General features: G+C 39.1%; 1 protein-coding gene across 2 annotated transcripts; it reads left to right on the top strand.

Moving 5' to 3' along the window:
- Positions 1–2,845: 2,845 nt before the first annotated feature.
- pgm1 (phosphoglucomutase 1) lies at positions 2,846–12,901 on the top strand. Of its 2 annotated transcripts, none has more exons than XM_034711200.1 (11): positions 2,846–3,207; positions 5,178–5,340; positions 6,377–6,520; positions 6,654–6,779; positions 6,949–7,139; positions 7,996–8,150; positions 8,264–8,379; positions 8,486–8,621; positions 8,967–9,150; positions 10,033–10,167; positions 11,956–12,901. In XM_034711200.1, the coding sequence occupies exons 1-11, from the start codon at positions 2,962–2,964 to the stop codon at positions 12,043–12,045; spliced, it is 1,686 nt and encodes a 561-aa protein (XP_034567091.1). In that variant the 5' UTR covers positions 2,846–2,961; the 3' UTR covers positions 12,046–12,901. The 2 variants fall into 2 exon arrangements, with proteins under 2 accessions (XP_034567091.1, XP_034567098.1); XM_034711207.1 differs by lacking the exon at positions 2,846–3,207 and adding an exon at positions 3,803–3,879.
- Positions 12,902–22,832: the final 9,931 nt, after the last annotated feature.

Raw genomic sequence — 22,832 nt, 5'->3', positions numbered from 1 at the left:
TCTAATGCCACAGAATACAGTCATTTAATTGTTTAAACTAAGTTTATTCTAAGGTTTTATTTTACCTTGAAAAAAACGGTATTAATAAACACTTTTTTCTCTTGTAAATTTCATTTTGATAACATTATGAATGAGAAATTAGAAAAATAAAAAAAATAAAAGCAGTCATCCAAAGTTACCAGAGTTACTCCTGTTATTGCGGTCAGACAAGTTCAGTGTTTAGATTAACCATCCTTGGAAATTCAGCTCAGAAGATTTGTATCCATTGAGTCTTGGAAAATCTGGATTTCTTTCAGCTGTCCACAAAACATAGCCAGTCCCTTGCCACAGAGTTTTTTATGCTGCTGGGTGTAACATGTCATTACGTAATATAGCTATTTCAGTGCTGTTAAAACAGTTTTATAAATGCTATTCTGACATTGAAAGAAACGTTTTTCTTTAAGAAGTCTGTTTTTTAATAGCACATCTATTGACCTATGAATCCCTTTTCACTGTTTACATGTCTGTGCCTTGTGTTTTATGTCTTTCTCTGCATGAAATCTGTTGAGGTAGTGGTCCCCACTCTCCATAATGTCAGTACAGTAGGTTTCTCTGGGATTTGGAGCTGGCATTGAAATGCATTCCTTTGCATTGCGCACAGGTCTAAACTTTATTTGCCCTTGGCCTTTCCGACTGAGAACAGTCTTGACCTGCTATTTATAACCCTCGGCCATTATTTGCCCTTTGACTTTCTCTGCTGAAACAGTAGAGCCTGCTCACTAAAGGTCACATGACATGGGAGATGTATTTAATGTCTCGAGCCCCTGTCTGCTCTTCCTTTCCAAAAACAGAGCTTTAGTAACACTTCACTTTTCAGGGGAAGTTAGATTTCAGGGGGTTGTGAGCCAATATGTATATCTACTTTTAGAAACTTTTGTACCAAGTTTTATATCATTATGCAATGTTTTAAAGAAAAATGGGTTTTTTTTCATGTTGTTATTTTATTTTAAATCACTACCAATTTGGTTAAATTCTTATTTCAAATTTCAAAAATGTTCTCAAATCTACAATAAAGGAATTTACAAAAATCAGAAGTTGCAAAAGTGGGATTGGGAGAAGATAAGAGACTAAATCAATGTGGTGAAAGTCTCAGACAAACAGTTCTACAAACTAGTAGAAGTGAAGTTTGTTGATTCTGCTCCCGCTGTGTATTTGGCATTTTTCCTGCTCTTGGGGTAATTGAGAGATATAATATGGAAATGCATACCAATACATATTCTTACTGCAGGAAACACCTGTGCGTATAAACACACCCTGCACCCAACGGCAGGTCTGACGTTAAACTTTGTTCTGCCTGGATGAACAAACACACCGTGATGCAACAAGCAAACAGCACAGACCTGAAGTAGATGATTTCACAATATTCTCCCTGCAACAATTTATCCTTTCACACCAACAAACTCTGCTTTATCATTCTTTCTGAATGTTTCAGAGCAGACATTGTGATGTACAAATTATATATAATTTACTTGTTGAAGAATGTAGATATTTTCCATTCAGATTTTCTAGCTGGTGTAAAAGTTTGAACAACAAGCCTTGCAGTCATTGACCTTTCAATGTATGAGATTTTTCGACCTTAAGGTTTTGAAAGTCGGTTCAGACATGACCCTACATTACTTTTTACGCAATCTGTTTGAATATTACCAAGACAGCCAATGTGGCAACAGAGAAACAAAAATATAATAAACAATATAAATGAACTAATGTGAAAGACATGTCAAATAAAACTGAATATTGAGGTGAGAAAATGAGCAATAAAACAATCAAAATAACCAAGTTTCTGGTCAGACTGATCTTACAGTTGGGATGAGACACTAATGTCAGACTGACAGACATATACTTTTCACTGCATCCAAAGCACTGCAGAGCAATTAATAATACCTTGTGGGACCATAAACTCATAAGGTAAATGTTTGCTGAGGAAATCATTTATTTGAGAAGTAGGCCCATGTTCCTATCTTCTTTTATTATGCTGAATGTGACTTATTGCACACAGTAGAATTGCCCCTGCTGTTCATTAGAAATCTGTGCCACCTTTTCATATGCAGCTCACATTTGCAGGATGATGTTCTGTTATGTTCTAGATAAAGGTGAGGTCATTCAGGACCAGATCCAGAGGGTGGCCAGCCCCCTACCCCAGGTGCCACCTCTGAACTATGATTGGCAATTTGCCTTGTCAGATGTTAGGCTTATGTTAAACTCAGCTAGACTCAGCTACTGGCAACTTTTTTTGCATTAGTATGTGGTATTTACTTTAAGTTATGGCTTACATACACCTCCTTTGAGACCTTAGAGAATAAAGCTGAGATCTAGCTGATGTCCCTCTTCTGTGTTACTTCTTAAAGTAAAAAATACACAGGCATATAATCTCAGTGATACTTGAATATCAGTGGTCAAAGTAGTTATATGCTTGTACTATTCATTTGTGTGGGAGTGCACACATTTCATGCCATTCCTGCTTAAGTCATTGCCCCAGTTGGCTTAACCCAGTCAAAAAAAAAAATCTGGATCCATCCCTGCCTTTTTCTTTCACGTGTCCACTATCTCCTGTCAAATATATTTCTATACTTTGTAAAGGGGTTTGGAATTGATGGGGAACATGATGTTAGTTTTTTTTGTTTTTAAATACTGGATATGGCCCTGTGTACCTTTAGTGTACCATTCTGCTTAATTATTATCAATTCATTCGTTTATTCATTCATACCAATGTTTTTTTATGAATTAATCTATTTTACAAGGCTTTTTGTTGACATGAGAGGATAACTCTTCCATGGCCATCACTTGCCCTTTAAACCGAGAAGGCGGATCTCGGAGGGGGGAGTTGGCCGGCGTGTACGTGCGGCTGCTTTGACACTGCAGTCGCCTCCTGCTGCAGACTGCGGATCACACAGGGTGACCATAGGTGCTCACTGGGTGTCAAAAATGGTGAAAATAACGACAGTGAAGACGAAGCCATACACGGACCAGAAGCCCGGAACGAGCGGTCTGAGGAAGAGGGTCACGGTGTTCCAACAGAACCAGCACTATGCGGAAAACTTCATCCAGAGCACTATCTCTGTCATTGAGCCTGCCGAGCGACAGGCTGCCACCGTGGTGGTGGGAGGGGACGGCAGGTTCTTCATGAAAGACGCGATTCAGTTGATCGTCCAGATTGCTGCTGCTAACGGGGTCAGTTTGTGAGGAACATGCTGTTTGCTGTGCCTCTTCTTCTTCAGTGTGTAACGTTAGCCGAAGTAGCTAGCTAACGGTGCATTCACGTACTCTTCGGATGTTTGGAATTCCCAAAGTTGTCTAGTCGCTCTTGGGCTTTAAGATAATGGGATCGATAAAAACAACTTTATAAAATGTAATATATCATATAAATCACATATCTATGGACAGTTAACTACCGTATACAACCATATGCCTTCTTATGTTAGACAGACAAGCTAACTTAACGTACAGTACGTGAATCAAGTGAAAGTTAGGACCCCCATAGTAACGTTTACCTTGTTTAATCATGTTTCTGTGTAATATGGCGTCAATTATGTGTGCTTTATCCCGACTTAATCATACTTTTATCCGACTTTCCACTTTGTTTATTTTTTCTGATTATTTTGACATGACATGAATGTTTATTACAAAGAGAGGTCCATTGAGTCCTGATAACTTGCGTTAACGTTAGGAGTAACGAAGCTGCATAACGTAACGTAACGTCATTTACGTAATAAATCATGAAATGAACCTGGTCGTGAAAGCTCAACTGTCATTAAACGGCTACAGATATTTTAGCTTTTGCTACATTAAATGTTTCAAATAAGCTGGCTGCTGGGTTCAAATACATCCATTCAGTCGTGTCCGGTTTGTATGCTTCAATATTAATATAAAGCCTCCCCTCAGTAAATAACAATCATTACAAGGAACTGAAGCAGCCCTGGCTCCGTGTAATGTTTCATTTTCATGGTTTGCGCTGATTATTCAACGTCTCAAGTTTTAATGTCCGTGGTGATCTTTTGGCTTAAATGTTGTAGCCCCAATACGTCTCTAACTGGTTACCTTTGACATTTAACGCAACATGTTGGCACCAAACCATAAACTCATTAGCTTCCGCGTGTGAGATTATATCAAATGACAAGATTAAACTTGCACAATTCCACAGGAGAGCAGGAACAAGTTGAATTGTTGCTGTCAAAGGAAGCATAATTGCACCTTTGGGGTTGTGTTGTTTCATAATAAGCGGTGGTGAGATGATGACAATGGCTGCATTCACTCTGATGCTGCTGCTGCTACGATTTGGGGCAAGCACGGGGGCGTGACGTGCTACGTGCAGCCGCTCACGTTGTCCTGCATATGTCCATGAATGAGACTGTGCAGAAATGAATGGATAGAACACATAGTACCATTGCGTTTTATCAGACATTACATGCATTTAAAAAACAAATGCATGTAATCAAACTCAGGCATATACAGTTGCATAAGGAATACTCATCATACTTGGTCAGGATGCTAATGTTGCTGTTAAGACTCGATCTGGAACTTCTCTGTCATGACATGGCCACTGTCAGTCTCATGTAGCTACTGCAAAGTGAGGTTGGTAAATTTAGGGGGTATTAGTGATGCCAGTTTGTGGAAGTTGCACAAAGCTGTCTGATATTTACTGCAGTTTCTCCACAAGTGGTTGATGTTAGGAAATGTAGCAATGGAGACACTGTGCACAGACAGTAGCAACTCTGTTCAGATGTTTACTCAACACCAAACGGGCTCTAAACACAATGATGATAGAGAATTTTGTGATGTGAAGTTAAGTGTTTGGGTTTTCCCTTTTTTTATGACTTTAAAGTTATTCATCGTTGTTCTCTTTTCAGAGTAATTTTGCAAACAGGAAAACACTTTATTAGAAGAATATTAAGCTGCAGCATCATTGCACAGATTGCACTTTGAATGCCTATGAAATGACTGCTGTCAAGGTTACAATGATATGATTAAATTGGCTCTCTAATCAACATCACAGTCAATGACAACATACTCATATCAGAGAATGGGATTACAAAAAGTCCAACAGTAAACATTTTTGCCTGCATTTTCCCCACTTCAACATGTTCTCTTCATATATGTATTTGTATTAATCTGTGTCCTTGTGTTGTCTTTCTCTCTTTCAGATTGGTAATCTGGTGATTGGTCAGGATGGCATCATGTCCACCCCAGCAGTCTCCTGTGTGATCCGCAAGATAAAGGCAGTGGGTGGCATCATCCTCACCGCCAGCCACAACCCTGGAGGCCCCAACGGAGACTTTGGCATCAAGTATAACATCTCAAGTGGAGGTGAGTGAAGACTGCATGAAGCTATCAAGTAATCTTAAATGCACAGATTTTTAAAAGTGTGCTGATGGATAGACTCAGACTGGGTTTCAGGATCAAAATATTATTCAATAATAATAATACTTTATTGAACAATACAACATGTAATAATCATGCAGTGTGTGTGTGATAATGTGTATTTTGTACTGAAGAGTAAGAGATAAAGTCGACATCAGGTTGTTAAACAATCTTAAAGGACTTTGTCCACATAACATAATCTACCAGTTAATATTAAACTGAAGATAATTAGTTTAAACTTTTATTTGTAAGTTAACTTAATAATGTTGACACACTCAAATGGAATTTTCATCCTGTTTAAGGGTTTAATGGATCTACATGAAATCTTGGGTCACAGACCCTTGAACGCCTATGTCTTGTAATGGTAACTGTGGTTGGAGTTGTGTCCTATTCTATTCTTGCATGTGTCTTTTTATCATATAGTCATAAATATTTGTTTGCTTTTAACTTTCTTTTGGAGGGGTTAGGTTAGGTCAAACTGTTAAAAAGAAACAGTCATAAATATTATGTTTAAATTGTTGAAATATTTTCTGGGGCTTTTACGCCTTTATTAGAGAGGAGAGGATAATTGACAGGGCTGGAAACCAGGAGAGAGATGGGGAACAACATGCAGGTGGGGGGCTGCAGGTTGGAATCAAACCCAGGCCACCCAATATATGTGCACGCAATTTAACCATTTGGCCAAATCCCCCCCATAAAAAGATATGAAGTGATGTAATGCTGAGTGTTTCACCCAGCTTGTCTTATACATGAAGATATGTACTCATGCTTAGACCAGCAGTAATCCAGTTTTGGTTATTTCAAAAAGTAAACAGCCACATTAGGCTGATTGTCAAATTAAGCTGATTCTGGATTTATAGAAACTGAAAGACTCTGATCCTGCCTACTTTGTTATTGTTTCAGTCACATCAGCATCAGTATTTGCCTCACAGTGTAATTTGTCAGTACTTAGTGTCTTACCTGCCATCTACTTACTCTTCAGGACCTGCTCCAGAAGGCATCACTAACAAAATCTATGACATCAGCAAAGGCCTGCAGGAGTATCAGATCTGCCCGGAGCTGAAAGCGGATCTGTCCAAAATCGGAAAACAGACTTTTGAGGTGGAAACTTTCAAACCTTTCACAGGTACAGTGTGACAGAGAATCCTGATCCTACTTCAACATGAGACAATTTATGATTCATTTTCTTTCCTTCTTCAATTAAAAATGATTGCTCATGTGGTGGCAAACGTTAATGTACTCTCTTGTTTTTATCTCAGTGGAGATTGTGGACTCTGTGGAAGCCTATGCTGAGATGCTGAGGGAGATCTTTGACTTTGCTGCACTGAAGGAGCTTCTCTCTGGAGCCAATCACATTAATGTCCGACTGGATGCCATGCATGGAGGTAGGAAACTTTACAGAACAACATTGAGTGTTGGAAACAAGTGGAAAAGACTTAAACGACCAATTTAGTTGTAAAATGCAGAGGGTGGAAACTTGGTCCCCTCAAAAAATTCCATTAGAAAGCTGCCAAATGCTCTTCAACTAAACAAAGACTCCCTCTTCCCCTTCAGTGGTCGGTCCTTATGTGAAGAAGATTGTCTGTGAAGAACTCGGTTCTCCTGCGAACTCTGCAGTCAACTGTGTCCCTAAGGAGGACTTCGGAGGACACCACCCTGACCCAAACTTGACCTACGCTGCTGACCTGGTCAACGCCATGAAAGGAGGAGAGTACGACTTTGGAGCTGCTTTTGATGGTGATGGTGTAAGTCAAACCTTTAGAAACAGACCCAGTTATGTCTTCATTGTTTTTGCAACCAAAACACTTTGACTATTTGTCTTTTACACCTACACATTTTATTTTATTTGAAAAAATAATCAAACTGATAAAAAATAAGAACTTACATAATTAGAGGGTTCATTTATTTTGCAATAGAAAGCTGCAGCTTTCGTCTTCTGTGTCATCATGTTACACATTTGCTGATCACATCATTACAATGCAGGAGAGGGGTTTGAATCAGGAAAACGAGCAGGCGGCAGGGGTCGGCTGTGATCCGGCGCTGGTAGTTGTGAGAGCAGAGATGTGATGTTTTTAAATTGGATTCCATTTATGATGTCAGTTCATATCAAATGAACTCTATTTTAGTAAATTTTAAACTTGCAGTCCTACTTTATAGACCATGTTAACAAATTATCAATATATTTTTGGGTTCTTATAAAACTGAAATGAGCTCATTATGAATTGTACTTGTACAGTTACTGTGAACAGTGAATATTTCTAATCTTTGTCAGGTGTATCTTTTGAACAATTATTGCAAGGAAAAGGACACATTTTGACATACAGTAGGATTTTTAATAATACAGGGAAATGTGCTCTAATTATTAAGCCATAATGAACAATAGGTAAGAAGTATTTAATAGGAAGTGGTCTTCTTATAAGTTTTCAAGATACCTTTTTGTGGACTATTTCACATTTGCCTTTACTTCTTCAATCAGATGTAAAACATAATCTTAATGGAACTTTCATGTTTCCAATTCACAACTATTTACTCCCAATTAACTCTAACATTGAATTTTCCACCGTCCCCTGTTGTAACACTTGTTGTGTCCATTCACTTCAGGACCGTAACATGGTGCTGGGTAAACACGGCTTCTTCGTGAACCCCTCAGACTCTGTGGCTGTTATCGCTGCCAACATCACCAGCATCCCTTACTTCCAGAAGACTGGTGTTAAAGGACTGGCCCGCAGTATGCCCACCAGTGGAGCCCTGGACAAGTAAAACACACACCACAAAATAATGAATCTTAAGTTTTCTTTATTTTGTAATTCCTGCCAATCTCAGATATTTTTATTAAAGGGTTAATTATGGATGTGTAAATCTGTTCCAGTGTGGCTAAAGCTCTTCAGATGCATTTATATGAGACTCCAACTGGCTGGAAGTTCTTTGGGAATCTGATGGACGCTGGCAAACTTTCACTGTGTGGAGAGGAGAGCTTCGGCACAGGTAAATAAATATCATCACAGCATTTATGAAGCAGAGAAAAGGAAAAATATCCCTCCAATTCACCCAATCTCTCAACCCCTCTTTTCTCCCTCTTCTGACCAACCAGGCTCAGACCATATCCGTGAGAAAGACGGTCTGTGGGCGGTGCTCGCATGGTTGTCAATCTTAGCCAACAGGAAACAGAGTGTGGAGGACATCATGAAGGATCACTGGCAGAAGTTTGGCAGGAACTTCTTCACCAGGTCAGAAATGATCCCCAATCCTTCATGAGATGTTAGCAACTTAAGTTTTATAACTGAGTCAATTAAGTCTTACTTTTTTTCGGTCCCAGCACTTTGTTTGGTTGATACAGTTGTAGAAGAACCTATTTTGATGTTTCAGGGTTAGGTTTTTCTTTATAAAATGGTACTCTGCTACCCTCTGGTGGTAAATTAGAAAACTGCAGCACAATTTTGTATAGCTGTGTTAAGACATTTTGTGACTCACTAATGCACAACTCACATTTTAAATCAAAGGTAAGTTGATTTTAACCTGTCTGCTGCCAGTGAGACTCTAGTTTTTACTTTCCCACCCATCCCAACATCCAGGTACGACTATGAGGAGGTGGATTCTGATGCTGCCAACAAGATGATCAAGGATCTGGAGACAGCGATGTTCGACCCATCCTTCATAGGGAAGAAGTTCTCATCGGGTGATAAGACGTATGAGGTGGCTGTCTCTGATAACTTCGCCTACACAGACCCTGTGGACGGAAGTGTGTCCAAAAACCAGGTAAGAGTCCGAAGCAAGGGTCCAAAAACATTTAATTCAGTGTTCTCTCTGTGTTCCAGCTGTACTTATATATGAAGTTAATTGATTTGGGGGGAATCTTTATTCATTTTTACAATGCAATGCTCAAGTTCATATGTACGAGATGTTTTGCAACTGCTGTGTAGATTATACTGTATTTGGATATAAAAAGAATCGACAATGTAGGCACTGTTTTCCTGCTGTATATGAAAATATCAATTCCCTTTGCTTCCCTTTATAATAATAAGCGGCGACAAAGGCCTTAAAATAAACAGACTTCAAAATAAGAAGATAGAAATACTCATTTCTTCATGATTTTTCCTTTAGAATTTTTCATATGTGTGTTTAATGTCTTTAAAAAGCAAAATCTGATGCCAAATAAAGTCAGATTTGAACTGTTTTGAAATCATTTAGTACTTTAATCAGTTATTATGGTTTATTGACATAGGGATATAAAACATATGAAGAAACTTCCGAAGTGACATCACAACAAGCAAAAATACTAAATTTGGCTAGTGCCATTTTTTTTGTCTCTTGCAAAGTATAAAGATTTACAATGACAGAAATTAGCTATTTTCCTAAAATAAAAAATGCATCCATTCCACAACGTGTAAACACACAAGAACAAGGTTACTAATTATACTTGGATATAATTATCTCCTGTATTTTAAAGCAACCTATCACAGCTAAGGGTGTATTGTTTGATCAACCTCAGTCAAAGTTGACTGAAAACATGAAAAAAACATGCAGTCAGTCAGTGAACAACTCTGAGCATGTACAGTAAGTCTACCTCCACATGTTTCCCTATCCATGTTTGTTTATGTTGCCTAATCTCTCTCCTGTCTCTCTTACTATCCCTCTCAGGGTCTCCGGATCATCTTCTCCGATGGCTCCAGGATTATTTTCCGTCTCAGTGGTACAGGCAGCGCGGGGGCAACAATCAGGCTCTACATAGACAGCTATGAGAAGGACCCCCAGAAGATTTACCAGGACCCACAGGTCAGAGCACACTGAGGAGTAATCCCAGACAGCTTGGTCCAGTGAGAGAAATGTTTCACATGAAGCAATCAGATAGGAAAATAAACCGTCATTAAAGAAGTACAAAGATTGTATAACTAAGATGTTGATACAGTTGGTTACCCCTCATAGGTCAAAGGTCAGCTCATATGGGCCCCAGAGTGATCTGTAACCTGCAGGGCAGCCAGCATGCTCTAGGCGGAGCTTGTACTCTACACTGAAATATTGGAGATGCTTGGCTAAGGCTTGATTTATAGCAGCTTATCGGGGCCAGTTTGGAGACAGAATTATAGCACATGGGAAAATAAAGAGTGTGAGTTCCAACAGGACACTTCATAAAGCCTGCTGGACGTGTGCAGATAGGGAGGTGATGTAGAACAAGAAAGTGAGACAAGACCCAAAAAGTGAATTAAAGTTACACTCAAGCCCTTCTTCTTCTTTGGTGCTTACACTGACGGACAGATAAGCAGAAACACACATCGCTGCAGAATCCTAACGTGACAGATAAATGACCGATGGGTTAATAGTTCAGCTGGCTGGCTTTGGGTTGGTTTGATTTACGCACCAATGGCTTTCAGCTTTGATAAACAGCCAGGTTTTAAAAAGAAGAGGAAACACTTCATCCAAAAGATTTCACATTTCTGGAAAGAACCGTGAATCTGGATTATTCTGCTCTTACTCTGTTTGCTAATCTGTTTGGAGATCATTATTATAATTGTGAGAAGCGGCTTCTGGTTTGGCACTGCACCTCGGCCCAATGCTTCTCAAAAAAGACAGAAGGGCCAAACTTTTTTTTTTTCAAAGTTATATTTTTGAGCATTTTTGCCTTTAATGGACAGGACAGCTGAGGAGAGGCATGAAATGTGGGGAGTAGAGAGTAGGGAAGTACATGCAATGTTTGGTCAAGGCTTGAATCGAACCCGTGACCTCTGCAACGAGGGCTATAGCCTCTGTATATGGGGCCCACGCTTAGACCGCTAGGCCAACGGTGCCCAGGCCAAACATTTTTTAAATAAAATAAGACAAAATGAAATCAAAACAAAATAAATAAATAAAATAGAATAACTACATAAATAATAATAATTTTAATATAATACATTAAATTAAACAAGTCTGGCAAATCTCATGTTGACTCAGGGTACTTGTCTAGGTGGAGTTTTTTGTATGTTTTTTGTTAAAACAAAGGAATATGTTGAGAGTTTTGGAAGTATACTCACTGCTTTCTTGCCAAAAGATACTGCACGAGAAGCTGGATAGCGCCATCATGTCTACTTTGTAAATACAAGGCAACAACAAGAAGTCATTGACCTTAGCCAACATGTAACAACATCTGCCTCACAACCCCCAAAAGCTCTCAAATATGATTTTTTTTATCTGTGTATACATTTTGAGTGTGTAAGTGCAGGAACCTCATTTTGTGGTTGACTGGGGGTTATTTGCTGGACTACCTCTTTGGCTGAGTGAACTTACTTGCACTTATTCCAGGATAACTGTGCCAAGATAAGAAATAGTTCTACATGTATGTTCTGGGAAGGATGCACAGACACTACATGATAATTAGTGAGTTTAATATATGATAGATGGAACAAAGCTACAGTCACTATTTACAACAATTAACAGTCTTTGTGCAAAGCTGAGCTAAGAAACTGTAAGGAGACCAACACTAACTTCTTTAAGGTGACACAAGGTGTAAAAACCTGCATGTTGTGAAAGGTTTATGAGAACAGTTTGACCTTTACAAAACTTAATACCTTCTGTCTCTTTGTGCAGGTGATGCTGGCCCCTCTGGTAGACATCGCCTTGAAGGTCTCTAAGCTCCACGAGAGCACTGGACGCTCTGGCCCCACTGTGATCACATGATTTCTCTGCCACACTGCCTCTGCTCACTCACCCTCAGCAACAGGATACCTCTGCACTCTCTGGGGGTGAAGCTGCCCTTGAATGCTGTCTTGGCTTTAGTTCCTGGCCCTCTCAGAAACAGAGCTGGACAAAAAAACTGAAACTAAACATGCAAGAAAATACATGAGGAACCTTAGATTTATCGTACAGGTATTCACTGCCATTTTTTATTGTTAGTGAGTGTTCATGTATGTTTTTTCTTACATAACTAAAGAGAATGAAGTGGCCTGGCAGACCAAAGCTGCGTTTCCACTGCATATACTTCCCAAGAGATCACAGGCTTTTGGTGCAGAAGTTCCTGGGTCTAGAGTGCCCGGAACTTGATTTTATCCCCATCCAAAAGGTCCCTGCCAAGGAGAAATTACTTTCTAAAATTATCAGGACCTTTTGGTTGGACTTGTAGCATCCAGTTGCACCTCAGTCAGATACTTTTAATGGAAATGCAGCTTAGAAGACATTGTAACATGTCCTTACTAGTTTGTAAAAAGGGAAGTAAATAATTGGTCAAAGCAGTGTCATATCTTTAGAGAACAAGATTCAAAAGTGGACTGGAAAGCTCAACGGATTGTGCCTCTCATAATTTCTGTAACCATGTAGAACTTGTCCAGATCTGTTCCTGAACCATATCATTAAACTGAGGAACTGCCAAACTGGCTGTATATCCGCAATTTTGGGGCAACCTCATCCCCCTAAGCTCCCCTTAACTGACCTGGTGCCTTCCCCTCTCCTCTGTTGTCTAAAACCATCAAAATAGCCTCTAAACCTAAACCATGAACCGACACATCCAGCAGTAATAAAATAACCATACATAAAAGAAGTACTGTGGTCCTGTTTTAAATGATGTGTGCACTTTGATATGCGTTTAAGCAACAACAAACAATATGCAAAAGCAATCATGCATGCTCTCTTAAAGAAACCAGCCGTTGGCCTTGCTGTGATTGCTGTAGCATACCTTGGTTTTGAGAAAAGCAGTTATATGAGTGTGTCAAGTCATTCTAGATAAATGCAAAGATTCTATCCTGCAGCCAGAGAGCCAAGTTGTGGGAAAAGCCACCAGGAGAATGAAAAAGTCAGCCTCTCTCCAAAAAGACATTCCTGAGGCAAGCAGAGAAGTATACACTGATGGGTTCTCTCTCCTTCTCTGGCAAGTGTTCTTGTGTAATGAGATAGTCACAGTAATCCTGATTAATGATGAGAGTTATAAAGTGTCTGCAGGTCAGTGGATCCCATAAGCTATATCGAAAGACAAACAGAAGAGAGCAGAAATATTTTCTTTGAAATGTCGAGTTTTCACCAGAGTAATGGATGAATGATGTTTGCATCAGCTCAGACAGTCTTGGGATTCTACAGGTTCTGGATTGATGTCAGTGTATTCCTCACAGACTCACCATATTTGGATATAAATTGGCTGCAATTTAGTTGATAGGAGTGAGGCTGAAAAATCAGGCGCATCCATGCAAAGCAAAGAGAAAATTGGCCCTAATCACAGCTCCATTATCCATGACACATTTGAGGCCAATTTCTGTCAAGTATGTCAGTGTCATTCATACTGACATGAACAGTCCCTCCTGTTTGCACAACCCCTCCCCCTTAAACACATGGAGAGTAGTAAGAATCCCTGAGCTGGAACTAATTGACCATTCAAGTTGTATTTCTTTCCAAATGTTTGAACAGTGTGATGTAATGAGAAGTTACATTACTGACATTTGAACTTTCCAGTATTTTACTGACACAAGCTTTGAGACCTTGGTATAAAGCAGTGCACTTAGCTGTCGTGACATCACACATTGGTTGTGGAACCCCTTCTGCATTTTACTTTGCACCATCTTGTTTATTTCAGAGCTAGAAGTGACCATGTTGGATAACAAGAAGAATGTATTGTTTCGCCGTGCTGAGTGACTCCTCCATGACAGGTTGCCCCCCTCAGAAGAACACCTCTGCACTAATGTCGATTTTATTCTTAAAAATCTGTTAAGGTGCTTTCTGTTTTGACGATTTTGGTGATCCCTTTGGACAAAGTGGTACGTATTCTCCCTAAGCTGATTTTGTTCATAAGAAAATAGTGATTTCCGGAAAAAAAAACCTACTAATTTTGCTTGAACTAGTGGTTTTAGGTATCATATGTACTATCCATAGATTTCATAAATAATGGACGTAATGTTGGGGACGTCAACAATCTGTTTCTGAAGCTCTGTTTTGAAGCCAATCGTCGGCTGGAGCCATATTGGAAATGCCGAACTCATCATAACTGCTGTCGAGCTAGTGTGAGGTAAAGAGGCGGGCTTTGAGCCTCCTAGCCAACAGCTACAGTGTTCCCGCCTGTCAATCAAGTCAGCTGTGCCTCTCGTAATGGAAAACTCGTAATCTTAATATCTTCGAAATTGCCGCATTATGAAGAAATTCACCCCTATACAGTTTGTGCCAATTGAGAAATGAGCTATCCAGACTACACTCGTTTTTTTAATCAGGCTGTAAACATGTTTATTTCTGCTGTAAAGATCGGCTTTTTTGAAGTGGTGTGTATGTGGTTTCAGGTACTTCCAGAGCCAGCCTCAAGTGGACACTCGATGAACTGCAGTTTTTACCACTTCCGCATTGCCCTCAATTCTCGCGGCCGGAGGTTGCCGCTTGGTACTATACAGAACGAATCAGTCTTCTTGCTAATGATCTTCTTTTGTTGTGAGGCATCATTACTAAGTCTGATTTTAGACTGAAATGCCCTCTGCACACACCTGCTGTCAGTGATACGATCGTAGCGTTTGATCAAGTGTCTATCACTTCAAATTATAATGTGCACAACAACCACTCATCTTCTTCGCCCTCCATCTCCTCCATTCACGAAATACCAAAGTGTTACTAGTTTGTCCGTTCTGTACCATAGTAGCAACATGGCAGTCCAAGATGGCACCCTCCATGGAAGGGGACCCACTCATTATGTCAATATAAAATGCTCAGTCTAAGTGAACAGTCAGTTTATTAATCACTAATTTAAACATACTTACAAATATTATATTCCATCCCTACCAAGAGTGTTCTGCTAAATACCGCTAATACCACATACTGCACCTTTAAATATGAACGCTATGCTGTTGCAGTGTTGTAGTACAATATTTCAGTTTGTGAGATTCATAAATTTGAGGTATCTGAAAATTGTTTTCATTCACTGCTTCACCTATGAATAGCTATAAAGACAAATAATATAGTGATCAATTAGAAAATATTTTGATAACCCATTAGTTATGATAGTAGACAACAGCTTACCATTTAGCAGTACTTATCCCAGAGGTAAATTCTTCTCTGTGAATTATTGCTTTACCTGCTGTATTCTGTAACACTATCAAATAGTAATCTAATGCAATCTGCCATTTTCTAGTCAACACAGTTATATTAGCCGTGAAGTAGTTGAATGCTAACATCATCTGTAGTCTTTAGTCTGGAGCAGGACATCAAATGAGTCATGGCTTGAATTCTCACTGGATTTCCACCCTCTGTTTTTATTCAGTTGTTGGCCAATTTAAAAGCAGTTACAACAACTTGTAAACCTTGAACTAAGCAGTATAAATTACATCATTTTACCATCTTGAGCATGACGTCAGAGGAAGATGGCTGCCTTCTAAATGTGAGTCTGGTATTGCTTTCGAAACCAGAGGCAGTGTCCCCTTTAAATTCTATGCTTGAGACGCACACATTTCAAGTCTTCTATCATGAGTTGAATCAGAATGAATGTTCCTAGTCTTTCATCTGTGTTTACATTACAAAGCTTTTGAGGCCTATTTTAAGCCTTCAAAAGTTCAGTCTGTGGCATTTGGGATGTATAACTGCCCCAAACAGTTCCTCCATATTCCCTCAGGAGTTACAAACACAGGGCAAAAGCTTTTTCATGTTGCATTGTTCCCGTCAGGCTGACATAGTGCAATACATAATGTGTTCCTCTTGTTCTGCTTCTAATGGCTTACAGGCTGTATTTGAGTTGGCTGTCATTACATCAGGTAATCACAATAAGGCTTACATTAAGCTGGCCTGGTCTGCAGCTATTAGATGTCCAAATGGCTTTCCCTGGAGCTGGAATTGAGCCTTGTGTTTTTAAAGCGGGCTGTTCATTGCTCAACTGTAAGATGAGGGCACCATGTAGGACAAAGACATCATTCTCAGAGTGCTCTAATGAGGAAAGAATTGGCTGTGCAATTTGTTTTTACTCCTCTGGCTCTTGTGATTTTTATGATAGTCTTTTTCTTTGCTAATGCACAGTTTCGTGTCAACTTGTTTTCAATTAAGGAAAAGCAAAGCTTCCATTTGACCCAACTATGTTGAATAATTATTCCCAGTTTGCTTTTTTAAAATGATGCATTACTGCCTTTGGGCAGTAAATTTGGCAAGCTGAGGGAGTCTGACACTGTTCCTGATTCACCAACAACTAAAAAGACCACAGAGAGCGTCATCCCAGAGGACATTGGGTCATATTTCAAGGTCAAACAACCTATTTGATAACCCAATGATAGAGAATAGCTAGAATTAACATTTAGCCACTTCCAAGCTATCATTTATAAGAATTAAAGGATATGAGATGAACTGTGTAAACTTCAAGCTAACGGCGATCGTACCTAGCAGCATTTCGAACAGTATTCCTGGTGCTGCAGTACTAAATGTAGACCTGCTATGTTTAGCATTTAGCCAAGAGAGAAAGATATTTTTAACTATGTTGATAATCAGTTTGTATTTTGAGTAATCATTAAATTTAAATGATTAAACATTTGTTTGCTCCAAATGTACGTTTCTTTTTTTTTAATAATGATATTTTTATTTCTTACAGTCAAAGTAAATCATTTGCGCTCAGTTATTATTATTATTATTTTTTACATTTTATGCAAATAAAGAAAATAAAGACATGTTTCGGGGATATCGGGTTGTTAACGCTGCTTTCTGTTTCTGAGAGTTGCCATACAATACCTAGTTAAGTTCACAGGCACTGTGGTAGGGTTTGAAGATAGTATTTGCAAGGATAAATGCAGTTATGAGAGTTCGACTTTTGGGAGCTCATGAGCACACGTGCATACCTGGCAACGTCACCGGAAACACCCCAAATGTAAGTTTCTTGAAAAAAAATAATGGGAAAATAATCTGAAAAAATAATTGGTAGGCTAGCGGACAAACCAAGAACTTACGAAAATCTAATGCCACATGTAGAGTCTTAACATGTGTTTACACTGTGTAACATTTCCCTCCAGTGAGTTCATTTGCCACCTTACTTGGCATTTATCATAAAATCAGAAATCTTTAACCCCCATGTCTGCGGTTTTGCATTCCCAGTTACCAACTAGAGAATTGGAAACTTAGACTAGTCTCTCTTGCTTTAACAAGATCAGCTTGAGCTCCTCCACTGTGGATGTGAACAAGCTCTGACAGGGTGTGTGAGGTTAACAAAGTCTAGATGGAGGGGCTCCATGTGAGTCATCACACTCTTAACACTCTCAGTATTTTGGGTCTGCTGGGCTGAAGTGTTCAGGATGATGTGTGAAGCTATAAAAACTGAACAGCAATGGTCTGGATTAGATGACTTGGAACATTTTTTGACCGCACATTTGAACCGAGCAGTGTGGCGAAGAGGCTGGCTCGTGTCCACAGGCCGCTACGAATCCCTTCAACCATTTTCCCTCTGGCTCTCAGTTGGTAAGAAGACAAATAGGCCAGGAAACACCACACTTATATGGCCCATTGTCCCCTGAAGTGTGTGTTTAATGTAGGACCTTTCTAGGATTTGAGCTGAAACAGAAACTGGAAATGAAGACTTAAGGCCATACCAGTAATACTCCATGTGTTAACATCTTCTAACCAGGCAACAGTGTTGTGATTTTCCTTCTTTTAGCCTGATTTAACCTTAGAGGGGGCTCTTTTTTGTGTCAGAAAGCTGTTGTCTCATAGTCTGATTTCCACATGTGCTGCCCTAGAAATATAAACACCAGAAGGAAACGTAGTGCACACAATCAAACTGTGCGTAGATGTTTCCCTTCCAACAAATTATGTCCTGCTGCATGAAACCTCAAGTATTTGGAGATCCTGTAGAGAGTAATGTAGGGATGTAAAGTTGCCTTGCTTTCAGTTTATATATTTAATAATTATGATGCAAAGTTTCTCAAAATTGATTTGGCTCAACTCGCTTTGCCTGCTGCCACTGCCACTGCAACCCAAACCCAGGTTCAGAGTTGGCCCTGATCGATTTGGTGCCCGAGGCAAGATTTTAACTAGTGCCTCTTGTATTGTAACCAACTCCACCAACAATCACATCACATATACACTGAAAGACAACTGACATACAACTATATGTGTTACATGTATAAAATAACATTAATAAAATGGTAACAACACTGATATTAAGCAGTAAAAAAATACAATTTCAAAGTACATAATGTAATATTAGTAGAATTAATTCAGTCATTATATAAAACAATAATTTTAAAAGTCCAGACACTTTCAACAAAGCAACAGTAATGTATTAAATGATGACTGAAAATGCATAGCCAGAAGTAAAATGCTTAGTTAAGCGTAGCCTACATTTTCTATCTAATTAAGCTACCAGCTTCTATAGTGTGAAGAAATCAACAAAAACAAAACAAAACAACTAAATCATGAACACTTATGGACTTCAAAAACTGCTTTGGAAACCATTTTTTTTACAAACCCAAAGGTGAATCACGCTTTTAAATGTTTACTGGCATCAGTCCTCAATTTAACCCAAAATTAAATTAGAGAAAACAACATTATTTTTCCTGTTATCTTCAAATTTTCTTCCTCACTCATACAGGGTGCAAGCAGCGCCCCCTATGGACAGCCGGCGCCCCTAGCATTTGCCTATACTGCCTATGCTGTGGGCCAGCCCTGCCAGGTTAGCAGAGGAAAATGGATGGATGGAGTATCATGAAATAAACCCAGGGAAATTAGATGCCTCTGCATTTAGTGTGTAGTTTTCTGTTCATGGTTAAGAGTTATCTTTCTTCAGATAAAGGCAGGACTGAGAATTGGCCTTAAAAAGTACTCCACACTGCTAAATGAATGACTGCAGTACGACACCTTATTCACACAGCTACCAATTTCCTCTGACATCATGCTCAGTGTGGGAAACGAAATGCTACCATAACGTCACACTGCTTTGCTCCAGGTTTTTCAATCTAGATTGAGGGTACCTTGCATCTCATTATGATTCACTGCTTCAAAAATGATCTTAGACTGCAGAGACAGTGGCCAGTGAAAATCTTGGGGCATATTTGGCAGTATAACACAACAGCTAATGTAAGCATCCAGCCATTTGCTAGCTGAGATGACAGTTAGCTAGGAACTTTTTTTAAAGTTGATATTTTTTTTTTTTTTTGCCTTTATTTTATAGGACAGCTGAAGAAGGACAGGAAATGTGGGGAGTAGAGAACGGGGGAAAACATGCAGGAAATGGTCGACCGATCGGGAATTGAACTGGCGACTCCTGTGACGAGGACTGTAGCCTCTGTACGTGGGGCGCTTAGACCGTTAGGCCACCAGCGCCCCAGCTAGGATCTTTTTTTAAGCTAATTTTACAATTTGGTTGAGTTATTTAAGATAATAAGATGTGTTATTTGCTAACGTATTAGCTTTAAACATATTTATTTGCTAAACTAGTGTTTGCAAATGAGTTTTTGAATGCTAACATTACTCACTATAGCTAATGGGTTATCAAATTAATTGTTTTTTTCTTTGAAACATGGCTACTTATCCCTCCAGATTTTATCAGCTATGTTTATATCAATCTAGTAGTAAAGAAATGATAAGACTTGTCACATTGTCAGACATTTATTTGACTGACAACCTTCAATATTGTCGTACAAAATTTAAACCAGCACTTGAGCTTCCCACCCTGAGCATGATGAAAATTAAGTAAAAAAATAAAGTAACCATGCAACTGGCGTTTGAAAAGTAGGCTAATGTGATTTAGAATTAAATTGTGATTTAAATTCAGGAGGACTGTTGGTTCAGTTTTGAGGTTGAAAAGAATGCACTAAGCCCAATATTAACTCTCAACATTGCAATGATGTCCAAACTAGGCTGGCTTATTCACTGATTGAAAAATGGGAAGAATGATGGCACATTTGCAGGCAAATCGAAGGACAATCAGAATGAAGCACAAGTTGTTAGCTTCATTCGAGGATATGAAGGAAAATATGAAGTTGTGGAGAATCATTAACAACACTGAGAAGATGTGACATGACTTTTTGAAAGGCCATCAGCACCCTCATCTTTTCATTTTCTTTTATTGACTCTGACATCGTTGCCAATGTAGCAACAAAGGGCCTCCCTGTCCATGTGCCTTGGCCGCAGGAGAAAGCCTCAGAGATCTGCTCTTCAAAGAGACCTCCAGAACCCTAATCCACTCCACCATGAAAGTTAGATGACTCTCCCCACGCATGGTTGCAATTTTAATAATCATATCCTACTCTGGGCAAAATGAAGTGGATAGACATCAAGGAGGAAGAAATGGGCCAATGTCTGAAAGAATCTCACTACTTGATCGTTCCAGTGGTGAGGTCTGCCCCTCCACCCCCCCCCACCCCCCCACCCCACTCCTCTGAGTCTGCTTATTACAGAGAAAAACCACCGAAACACAGCTGAGGTTAAATTAATTTGGCTGCTTGAACAGTGAATTTGAAAGGCGCCTCAGTAAGAAACACAGCTGACATGTGATGTAAATCACCTCACACGTTTCTCCTAAGTGTAAGCAGGCATGCCCAATTTCATTCCATTTGACAGTTACTTAGAGTATTTGGTACAATTTTGCTCTCCGTGTGTGATAACTGGAGCACAAAAGCTCTTTGTTGTGTTAATTAAAATGTTATGTGAATTCATACACATGGTATGTCTGCAATCTCACGTACCATTGGTATGCTCAACAGAAATGGAGCTCAGCATAAATCCAAGCAGGAAGACTGCTCAATGAGGAAGATACTCATTCATTCATCCATTAAGCCATCTTTCATTTATGCTGCTTCCTCTCTCTCTCTCTCTCTCTCTCTCTCTCTCTCTCTCTCTCTCTCTCTCTCTCTCTCTCTCTCTCTCTCTCTCTCTCTCTCTCTCTCTCTCTTTCTGACTCTCTCTGTCTCCTCCTGCTCTGGTGATCAGTTGATTATGGTCTTATTCATTTGTTTATAAACTTTGTGTATTAGAACTTTTTTGACATAATTTGACAGTTGTGTTGAACACTTGTAATTGACAGTGTCTTAGAACAATAACAATAAGACAATGCAATTATTAAATAATAAGAAAATAAAAATAAATTAATAAATACTTTAAAAATGATAATAACAATAAATAATGAAAACAAAAACAAACAGAAACTTTATGACAATTACAATAATTATATGTATTATTGTTGTTATTGTGGTGAATTTAGTTATAATTATTATAATTACAACAACATTTATAACTAAATTCACCACAATAACAACAATAATAAAAAAAAAACCCCAAAGGAATTATTACCCTTATATACACTTGCACATTATAGGCTTTTTTAACCAACCAGATTTCGCCATGACCTCTATCTATCAACCAATCATCCAGCCACGGATGTAAAATTTCAAAAAAAGCTTCTCTCTCTTCTGCTTTCAGTCATGTTTTCAGTTCCACTGCTGCAACCGTCCTCCACCGCAGTCACCTCCATCCTGCCTCACCAGTGTGTAGCTCTAGCTCCTCCACTCATCCTGCATCCTTCTTTACCACCACCAGTGATTGAACGCCTCCGGAAGTATCCTTTACTGCTCTCGGCTCCGCTACCCCTTTGAGCATGTGAAGACATCACAATATGGTATAATATTAAAGACATTGCCTTTTAGAATAGCTTTTCTAAACTTATGAAATAAACTCTTCTCTTGTTTATTGATTGGTAAAGTTAACTGAAGATCTCAAACACTTAAAAAAATCTGATTTCAATTTTACGAAGCTAAGTAGTGAGTGTAAAATCAAGGTTAGAATTATTTTACTTAAAATTCACTTATTCTGACTTCATCAGATTGTTAGGTCATTTTCATTATCACAACCTCTGGCATGAGAGAATTTATTAACGTGAGCCTCAGCATTTAATCATCATTAGCAAATGAACTCCAGCCTCTGTTTACATGTTGAATAGCTTGAATTGACCACAGTCCTGGTTTTAAACAGAGTTTGGCAGCTATTTCAACCTGCTGCTTTGTTTCTCCCAACCCTCATAATCCCTGTATTCTTAATATCCTCAAACACTCAAGTGACTATGAACCAGAGACATGGCACTGAGGTGTTGACGTACAGTATACAGTGATACAGGAATTCACCAACCAAAAAGCACAGAGCCTGAATGACATGAGTCTGGAAATGTTACGATTTTAGGAATGGGCTGTATTTTAGAAATTAATCAGTCTCAAAAGTTAAACCAATGCCAAAGTGTCGTAGACAAGCATGCTTTCTGAAGGCCAACAAGTGGTGACTGCACAGGGTGAGGCAATTGGTTTGGTTACATAAAGCTCTGTCAACATTTTTTAAATGAGTAAATGGTCTCAAACGCATGTTTTAATTCCCCAGCATGATGCCCATTCTGTTAAACGTGGTCCCAGTAGATTAGGTAAGAGTCACATCTATTCACAGATTCTCTGATATGATTTGGGAATCAGAATTATTCTGGTTCTGTACTTGGGAAAGCTGTCCACAGAGCAAAGGAGGCGTAATGCAATCCTGGATCTCATTGGTTTTTAAGTGTC

The sequence above is a fragment of the Notolabrus celidotus genome, chromosome 2 (assembly GCF_009762535.1).
Source record: "Notolabrus celidotus isolate fNotCel1 chromosome 2, fNotCel1.pri, whole genome shotgun sequence".
Lineage (NCBI taxonomy): Eukaryota > Metazoa > Chordata > Actinopteri > Labriformes > Labridae > Notolabrus > Notolabrus celidotus.
The sequence above is the reverse complement of the archived record's forward strand: the minus strand, read 5'-3'. Positions and strand labels throughout refer to the sequence as shown.